This window comes from Papaver somniferum, chromosome 11, assembly GCF_003573695.1.
Source record: "Papaver somniferum cultivar HN1 chromosome 11, ASM357369v1, whole genome shotgun sequence".
Lineage (NCBI taxonomy): Eukaryota > Viridiplantae > Streptophyta > Magnoliopsida > Ranunculales > Papaveraceae > Papaver > Papaver somniferum.
Window position 1 is genome coordinate 76,299,667 of NC_039368.1, and position 9,851 is coordinate 76,309,517.

Below are 9,851 nucleotides of genomic sequence, written 5' to 3' on the forward strand. Positions count from 1 at the left end.
ACCTAAAAATTTTAGGTTTGGTTTGTGGTGCTGCACTATGGTAGAGGTACATATTTGGTCGAACATAAATATAATATTCGTTTGCTGTGGGACGTGGATATAATTTACGTTTGTTTGGGGCGTTCGTATAGGTTACGCCCGTGGTGGGGCGTAGATAAAATTAACGTTTGTTGTGGGCGGCTATATAATTCACGCAACCGAATTTACACCTACGCCTAATGGGGCCAAAGGTTAGATAGCCGCTTGTATTGAAGCAAGATTTTTGTGTTTGGCCCACCTTACTCCACACATGTGCTGGCGTTGGTAAACTCGTCTGTTTACATACGTAAATTAAAATCACGTCCTTCAAGTAATATTTGCGTCTCACTGCGGGACACAATTTTAAATTACGCTCCATTAAAACCAATCTAAAGATCAAATATGATTTGGTTTTTGGTTTTAGTATAGTTTTTGACAGTGGTTGTTTTCTGGACCAAATATTTGGTTTTGGTCATCGACTCTAAGAGCAACCACAATCATAAACGGGACTAAAGACCAAACGCCATACCAAAAGCTAAATTTATTTGGCATTTTCAGAGGTCAAGCGTAGTGGTGAAAGACTAAAATTTAGTCAGGCGAACAAAATAACAACGTATGAAATGGAACGGATATACAATGAGCGTACAATGGTCAGGCGTTGGTATTGTGGGCGTATGTATGGGACGAATGTATTTTGAACGCCTGGTGTTGGGCGTGAGTATTACTAACGCCTGGCAACAGACGGAAATGAAAGACTACGCCCAATCAGCAGACGGAAATGAAATACTACGCCCGATCAGCAGGCGGACTTATAGCAAACGTCTTGTTGGGGGAGTATTATTGTATATGTTGGGCGGTGATAGTATATGCGCTTGATGTGAGGCGCTAATAATACTCTCGCCCCAATCAGGCGCTGATAATACTCTCGCCTCAATCAAGCGCCCTTTATATCACCGCCCCATCTCAAGCGCCCTTTTAATAAACGCCCCACTGTCAAGCGGCCCTTATACTTACGCTTAAACCATACGCTCATTATATCTTCGTTCCACTATACTTGGGTTTGGTCTGGGTTGACGACTAGTTTTAGTCTCAAACCCTAAAATCCAGACCAAATATGCTTATAGTCTGTTCCACTACGCTTCCAATCCTGACCAAATTTGGGTATAGTCCCTAATTATGATCGTGATTGTGGATGCTCTAACAGGCTAACTCAAATACAAAATGGGTTCTTGTGTGAATTTGTAATACTCTGTTCCGTGCCAGCAATAACTGCTACGCTATTCATTCTTCCCACTTCATCATCATCACTTCCATTACACTACATAACTTCAGTTCCACATCCCTCTCTTGTCTCTCTGCTACAACATCTCTCTTTCTTTTTCTTAGTGGGTTTTTTTGTTAAAAGGTTTCTATCATGGTTAAGTTAGTTCTGAAGAAATTTACAAGTACTTATTTGAGGGGATCTTAATAGAAATTGTGAAGGTTTGTACTCTTGATTTTGGAGTTTGGGTTCTGGTTTAGGTTTTAATTTGGTGATGTAAAATGAAAAGTGAAGAGGAATCTAGTATGTCTCAACTTCATCATCAAAGTTCTAGTACTGGTACTAGTACTACTGCATCGACTGCTGTTCTAGCAACAAACCAGAAGGTACTTTTTCATTCCCTTAACATGAATTTCATCAGAAAAGTCTAACTTTTGGAAAAAAATTCTGGTGCAACATTAAGTAAAAATGAAACCCCCAAAATCAAAAAAGGCATTTTTTTTTTTATTTTTTATGAAATAATTTTTGTTCATCATAAGAAAAGGGTTTCTGTATTTGGGTTTTCATGAAGTTTTGATTATATCACTATTGATATTGCAGGATGATAATTCGAGTGGAATAACAGAAGAAGCCCCATCTGCTCCACACTGGAGACGCCCAAATCTATTCCTAGAGATACCGGAAAGGACAATAGATGAACCGCCTGAGGAATTTGTGAGAATCAACATGCCTCCAACCCCAATTTCTACTCCGACAAGAGCTAGATTACCTCCTCCATCACCCAGCCCTTCCTCAAGAAAAAATAATAATTCCCCTTACCCTTCATCTAGAGGTAAACCTATGAAGAATTTCTTACCAAAGATTAGCTTCAAGCATAAGGATTCAACTTTGGATACCGAGAAAGCTTCTATGCTAGCTATAGGAACTCCGGTGGCGGGTGCACCGGAGAAAGAGAAAACTTCTATCATCAGGTCAGTGTCTCTCACTAAGTTGTTTATACCGAGGATAAAGAGGACATCGTCGCTACCTGTTACGCCGATTGCACACTCGAACCCGAATTCTGTGCGTGGAGTGAGCGTTGCGGACACGCCAACTTCGACTGTGAGTAAGAGTGGTTTTATGTTTTCTGTGTAGACCTTGAGCATGATCAAGTGGTCAATGAGTTGTAGTGAATTTTGCTACATGTTTTTTAGTTACGTTTTTCATTGTTTGTTGCAGAAAAATGTGTTCCAGCATCACATGGCTCGTTCTCTTTCAGTGCCAGACAAAGCAAGAACCATAAGGAGAATGGATTCTCTAGGTGGTGTCTTTCGTGTGATTCCCACAACACCGCGAGTGACAGAAAGCAGTTGTACTACGTCAAACATCCCACCGACACCACACCCAGGTATCCTACTGTTAATCCCTTATAGGGGCCTAAATAAGACGTTTCGTTGAAAAATCTTCTTTAAGTTGAGTGCAGTAGGGGATGATATCTATGAGTTTCAGATACTTGACCAATGAATTGGGTATTTTCTCTAAGTACCCAACTGCGGGATTGATTTCTCTAAACGTGTGCTAGATCTGAAGTAAGTCAAAGGCCTCTCTCGACCTGCAAAGCTTGGTCCATACTTTCCATGTAAACCATTGAGGCTCTGAGTTGGCACTTAGCATTAGTAAGGTTCTCAGCAACTACCTGAGAAGCAGCCTTCAGAATAACACACACCATGAGTCAGGGCCATGTGAAACTCAGAAAAACTCCATGTAGCTCATGACAAGTAATTTAGAGCTGAAAGTGTACTTAGATGTGTTTAAGGGATTCAGTGATTCTTGTTAGCCGATTTACTTGAATGTTGGGATCTTATTCATCCTCTGCATTGTCTATTCGTCTCCTATTTTGTACTCGATTTACTGCATCTTCCATTACCAACTTATGTCTTATCTTAGTATCTTGGTTCAGAGATCAATGATGCTGATGGTGGTGAAGACATTGCTGAGGAAGAGGCTGTGTGTAGAATATGTTTTGTTGAACTTGCTGAAGGAGGTGACACCCTCAAGATGGAATGCAGTTGCAAGGGAGAACTTGCCTTGGCCCACCAAGAGTGCGCTATAAAATGGTTTAGTATTAAAGGCAACAAAAAATGCGAAATATGTCAGCAAGAGGTTCAGAACCTTCCTGTCACCCTTCTTCGAATCCAAAGTGTTCAGGTCCGCAATTCAAACAGAGGTCAGCAAAGAGTGGTTCAAAGATACAGGCAAGTGAATTTATTTTTTCTTGAGCACATCTTTTAGTTTCAAAATTCGTCAATAAATCTGCAATGTATTGCTAGTTTGATCCAAATCTTTATGACATAGCGAACTAAACCATTCCACTACAACTCTTACCAGGGTTTGGCAGGATGTTCCTATTCTTGTCATTGTCAGCATGTTGGGTTACTTTTGTTTTCTCGAGCAGCTTTTGGTAAGACTAGCATCAGCTTATGGTTGTACTACGTTTTTTAGTATCTTCCCTAGAGCACTTTTTCTTAGTTATTCTTCTTTGGCAGGTTGGTAAAATGGGAACTGGTGCAATTGCTATATCACTGCCATTTGCTTGCATTTTGGGTCTTCTTGCATCTATGACATCATCAACCATGGGTAAATCAGTTTACTGACCCTTAAAAAGTTTAATAGTCTGCAATTGTTTTTTATAGATAAATCTCATCAATACAGTTTAGATTAGATTTGCTAACTGTTTGTGGTGTAACTGTTGCATCCAGTGGAGAGAAAGTATATCTGGGTCTATGCGTCGGTGCAGTTTGTGATGGTGGTTTTCTTTGCTCATATTTTCTACTCATTGGTAAGTCAGATGTTGTTTTCTTCGGTACAGGAATCCTGTTTTTTCCCGAAGTACAATTAGAATCACACTTAGGTCCCAACTGGATTGATATCCTTTCGATAGGTGTTACCAAACAATGAGACTAAACATAGATCATTTGTCAAGTCAGTTACTTCCACGAAGCCATTTGCTTTTTGCAAATGTGACCAAACCAAGCCAAATCCATTGAATGTATCTATGTTTTTTAGGCATAACCAAAACAAATTTTACAAGTAACTGACATTTTCTCTAACATGTTCTGTTTGCTTTTTCATTTCCTTGAATGGGGAATTGACAGCTTCATGTGCAATCTATCTTGTCAATCCTACTTTCAACATTCACCGGGTTTGGCCTTGCCATGAGCGGTAGTTCCATATTTGTGGAATCCCTGAGATGTAGAAGAAGGTGGCTTGTTTGGTCAACTAATCGACGTCAAACCCACCAAGGAACAACAACACCTGGTTCAGATCAACAGCCAGAACAAGAGCAACCAACACAGAGAACTCATTCTAACAACCACAGTGAAGCTGGGACTGCAAATACAGTCACTGTTTGATAAAGCTGATGTACAGAAATTGTGTAATACCTGTCACTCTCTTACCGTTTAGTCTATCCAGAAGACATTTCATCAATAATTCGGATTTTGATCACCTGAGTGAAATGTTGTATGCAAAATTAGTGCCACTGCAGTTCGCAGTTATATACAAATCTTACTTTTCCTACAAAAATTTATAAAATGCATAATGTGATATACCTGAACCTGGGTAAAATAAGGATGCAATGCACATGAAGATGCTTCATGCCAACAAGCAGCAATTAATTGCAGAGTGAACCATTGTGACGCATATTATGTGGCGAATCTAGAGTTTAACCAGATGCGGGAACTTGTTTATGGAAAGCATGAAACCTTTCCTAAGCGCGTTTGTATTCCCTCTTTCGGCTGGCTTCTATATTCAGGACCTTGGACGCCTATATATATCAATCAGGTTATTCATATTGTTTGCATCTTAAGTTTAATACAGCTAGGTTGGGTGAGTCTGAGTTGAAGAAGAAAAAGTCTGTGATTTTCAGAACATGGATCATGAGTATGATGAATCGTTAGACATGGATGAGGATGATGATGGATGGTTAAACTTTGATGATGGTGAATACTATGATGATCCGAATAGGTTTATTACAAGGTTTGATTTCCCGGAGTTTCATGGAGACAGTTCGGATACAGATGTGTTTCGTGATTGGGTGGAGGAAGTAGATAAAGTATTTGATGAAAAGGATGTCATAGAAGATCCACTAAAAGTTACACTAGCAGTTTCTTGCTTCCAATCTTCTGCATTGGCATGGTGGAACAATCTTCAACTTCTTCGAGCACAAAAAGGATTACCAGAAATCGCTACTTGGTCAGATTTGATCCGCGAGATGTACCGTCAGTATGTGCCGCTTCCTGTTTATAAGAGCTATAGAAAAAAGCGTCTGATTGATGATTGATTATTTGGACATGAGGAGGAGGAAGAAGAAGAATCATTAAGAATTTGCTTATTTTGATTAGATTTTGTGTTTTCTTTTCGAGCTTTCAGACAATTGTATATCTTATCTTATACTATAATAAAGAAAAGCCCGACTTTTCAACCGTCGCATTTTTGGTCGTCCGGAAGTAAAAGACCATCATACCCCTACGCAGTTCTATTACTCTTCGTACTTTTCTGTTTATTTCGCTGGATTAAGGGGCAAACATATGCTCTTTGTATTTTTTCCTGAACCAAAATCGATCTGAGCTAAATCTCTTATTTTTCCTTCCTCTCTGTTTCTTTATTCCGCAATCAAACTCTGCGATTCCATCACTGATACTTTGATCAACACCAGCAGAAACATCACCAAGGTCACACCTATGTCCGCTCCAGGGTTTGCATGATTTTCGTACAGAATTGAGACGAACTGAAATCTAGGGTTTCGTCAGTTTGGGAAATTAGTCGAGGAAGAAAAATCAAAACCAAAAAATTTAGTTTACTCTCCATTTCTTCTTCGAAGTTATTCCATCGCCGTTCTCTATAACCCCAGGTAACAGTTATCTTTCGGTGAATTGGTTTAGGTTTTGATTTTGATTCATAGTTTCTTTTGTTATCCCAATATTATTTGATAAGAAAAAATGAATTGCAGAATTGGAGAACTGCTTCAATCACACAAGTGCTTTGGTTAAAAATCAGGTGTTAAATTGACTTGACGGTTTAAATTTCAAAATTGGGGTTTTTGTATTCCCCTTAATCAGGTTAGCATCAAATTAATTAAGTTAATAATTGTAGTTTTAATTGTGAATACCATGTCTAAGTGATTGGGTTAATGTTAGTTTTTAAATTAGTGTAGATACAAACAGTTTGAAGTTTCTCATATCCATGTTTAAGTTCAATTTTTTTTTCTTTCAAGCATATGTTTAAGTTCATGAGGTCCTCAAATGAGACTACTGTATAAATATTGAATTTGTTGATGTAAAGCATAAGATCTTTGTAATAATGTTGGTTTGTTTCGTTAGATCTCCGTGCCATAACAAATGACAAACTCTGTCAGAAAATACAGTAGGTCAACCCTAATAAACAACTAACAACCAAGTGGCGTATTTTCAAATATTTTTAACTTGGCCCCAAAAAAAAAAGAGCAGGAGAAAAAACACAAATATGCATAATTCATAAAGGAGGATACCATTATTATCGGGTTGATAACATGTATACCAAACTATTGTAGCAAAAAAAAAAAAAAAAAAAAAAAAAAAAAAAAAAAATAACAACAACATTGTATTCCAGGTATCGGAGTCGAGTAGGTAGTTAGTTGCTAATACTACATCGGTTTTAAATTATGAGATATTGGAAACTTAAAAAAATTTGCCATCAATTTCTTAGCTCAGGATTTTAGTTTGGTTTTGAGAACTGATGTAATATGGACAGCAAAACTATTTTTTTTTTGTAACAAGTATGAAGTTAAACATACCTGGATAGATAATAGCCTATAAAAAAAAATTAAAAATCACAATTAATTTAGCCATTAACAGGAAATCATGAAACCCCTCTTTCTGATTTTACAGCCTTCCAATTAAAACCCCTTATGTATTAACCTTAACAACATCTTCCCCATTTTTTCCCAAAAAACTCTGATTAGGAACAGCTTTACCCCTTTCCCAAACAAATTGAAGTAACCAGTGAAAGAGAAAAAGAAAATGGTGATTCTGGTGGTGGTCGTGACTGTAAGAAGAAGAAGGAAAAAAGGAAAAGAGAGGCGAGAAGAGAAGATGAAGTGAGTGTCTCTTAGTTTAGGGTTAGGTTATTATATGTGTGATGAAATAGAGGGCTAGGATTAGAAAATTTTATCAGATCAACGGTTAATAATATATCCGGTTTATTGGTTCGACTCAACAGGTCGGTCGGTCCTGTGCAGCCATAAATTGTCAGGAAATTGAGAAGGTTAGTTTGGTAATGATGCCACATGTTTTGGACTTTTTCAATGATAGTTGACTAATCACGTGGGCCTTAACAGAAAACTTAACATGTGTGGCATTTTATAAATTCTGAAAAAAACGGTGGCATTTTATTAAATCGGAAAATCAAAGTGTGGCATTTTATTAAAATTCCCTTATATGTTCCGTATGTGAGATTACTTGGTTGATTTCATGAAAAGAGAATAGGGTTTTCTTTTTTTAACATGTCTCAGTCTTTGTGTAATTTTTTTGCAAATTGATATGGCAATGAAGAGAATTAGGGATTCAAAATCATAATTTACTAGGTATTTTCCTTTTATAAGATCCCATAGCCTCCACTCCATTGTAGGCTTTATTTGTAACATTTCTTTTTTACTTTCAAATGAGATATTAAAATTGGATTTGTAATAAAGTTTACACTGTGAATTTGTGGTAGCTTCTTTGAATTGTATAGCTGGTTTATATAGTGGCAATTGGCATTGAATTCTTAATTTCACATTTGAACGAAATTTGTTAGAATAGCCGTCTGTAAGCTTTTTCTCTTCTTGATTGATTGAGATGGATATGTATCATTGTATCATGTATGCAAGTGAGCTAGTTTTAGATTATTCTGTGTTTAATTTTCTTCTGTATTTCTGGTTAGGTTATTACAAGTGATGGCTGCTGCTTCTGAAAGTACCAGTGAGGTTTATCCACCCGGTAAGGTGAATCTATTTAGGGATTTTAAGCGTTTGAATCCGTCATTTTTTTTATGAAGTCAATTTATTTATTTTGTATTTCAATTTTTTTTTCCAAATCTTGCTAGAAATTCAGAAGCTTCTCAAAGAGCATTCCAAATACCAAGGTGGTCATTCAATTGCATTCGCGGCATGTCGACTCCCAGGAGCAGAGTTAACAGAACAAAACCGTGTGGCTTTTGTAGAGGAGTTATCTTCAATGAAAATATTGTATTTTAAACTTGTCAGTCTGAGAGATACTTCACATGGGGAACTAGAAACACTATCCGAAAGAGAATTGTCTTTTTGTAAAGAGTTGGCTAAGAAGGTTCCAAACATCAAAGAAATGTCCCAGTTTTGTGATTTTAACATTGATCAACAAATGATGATTAGAATTAAGATTGAAAGGGCTCTTCTGCAAGCAGAAGGCACAAGCAGATGGCTACTTATGATCCAACAATAGCTGATCAACTCAAGGTAGACACATTCAGTTGAACATTCTAATTGAAAAAGCATATACGAAGAATAAGAACCTCCAAGTTGTATGTATGCAGTTTTATCCTTCATTTTGAGCTTGGTGTCTTCCGCATGTACTAAATATTTGCTAAAATCGAACCGCTGGAACTTGCTCATATACTCAAGGTAGAGATACAAGCATTTGCTCTTACATTTTTCTATCTGTTTTCCTACAATTCCCTGTATAGAGAAATATTGTTATCTTTTTCATCAGGTACCATCAGATCTGGCGGAAGAACCGAAGAATAACATACAAACAACATTTAACGATCCACAAGAACCTTCTGAAGTGCTCGAGGTAATATATATAACTTACATTCAAACTTTGATATGATTTAGTATCTCTAAGTATAATTATAATTTTTCGTGGACCTAGAAGCAACCACGGATTCACGAGAGCCGGCTCAAACAATTGAGGTGATTTTTCTGTTGAGATTCAAATCTTCTTATTTGTTTTTCTAATTGTTTTTCTGTTGAGATTCACGGAAGTAGAAAAATGTGTCTGTAATCTCATTCTGAACACTATTCAGCCTAAACAAAACTCTCCCCTTCTTTTAAGACTGTGAATAAGGATTTATGGGCCCAAATTTGTTAATTGTTGTTGCGTCTGTATCAATAAAACACTCAAGAAAGATGTTAGAAAGATGTAAGAATAAAATGATTAATTTCTGGAAAGTAAATAGACACTCAATTGGACTGCAAACAGAGGACAGAGTCACGTGTTCAACACGCTGTCCTTAACACGATATTTGACCGGTACGCCTCAAGAATGAGTGATGCCTATACCCTGTGGTCAAGTTCGTATCCAGGATAAAACTGCCCGTTGCAAGCACTGTTAGCACTACAGTACTTGCCCACTCTTACGACCTCAACATCAATTGCGCACGGAATGAAAAATAAAGGACCACACAGGGGGAGAAGACGAAAAGAAGAGGATAGTAGCTCTTCTGGACACGAATTGAAATGAAAAAAAAATGATCGACTTATATAGGGTAGAAGTGAGAGAGGTCTCATTAACGCGCATTAAAACAATTAGAATTAATT

General features: G+C 37.3%; 1 protein-coding gene across 1 annotated transcript; it reads left to right on the top strand.

Moving 5' to 3' along the window:
• The first annotated feature begins 1,125 nt into the window (after positions 1-1,125).
• On the top strand, positions 1,126-4,871 carry LOC113320678. The gene is made up of 8 exons (XM_026568565.1): positions 1,126-1,665; positions 1,880-2,380; positions 2,498-2,666; positions 3,219-3,513; positions 3,647-3,719; positions 3,805-3,895; positions 4,018-4,097; positions 4,414-4,871. Exons 1-8 carry the CDS (start codon positions 1,561-1,563, stop codon positions 4,669-4,671), a joined length of 1,572 nt encoding a protein of 523 aa, XP_026424350.1. The 5' UTR covers positions 1,126-1,560; the 3' UTR covers positions 4,672-4,871.
• The last annotated feature ends 4,980 nt before the right edge of the window (positions 4,872-9,851 follow it).

Bases quoted from the DNA above. Each gene is read 5' to 3' on its own strand.
- LOC113320678 (XM_026568565.1), top strand. From the start codon at position 1,561: ATGAAAAGTGAAGAGGAATCTAGTATGTCTCAACTTCATCATCAAAGT. The intron at 1,666-1,879 runs GTACTTTTTCAT...TTGATATTGCAG, and splicing joins TTCTAGCAACAAACCAGAAG to GATGATAATTCGAGTGGAAT. The intron at 3,720-3,804 runs GTAAGACTAGCA...CTTCTTTGGCAG, and splicing joins GTTTTCTCGAGCAGCTTTTG to GTTGGTAAAATGGGAACTGG.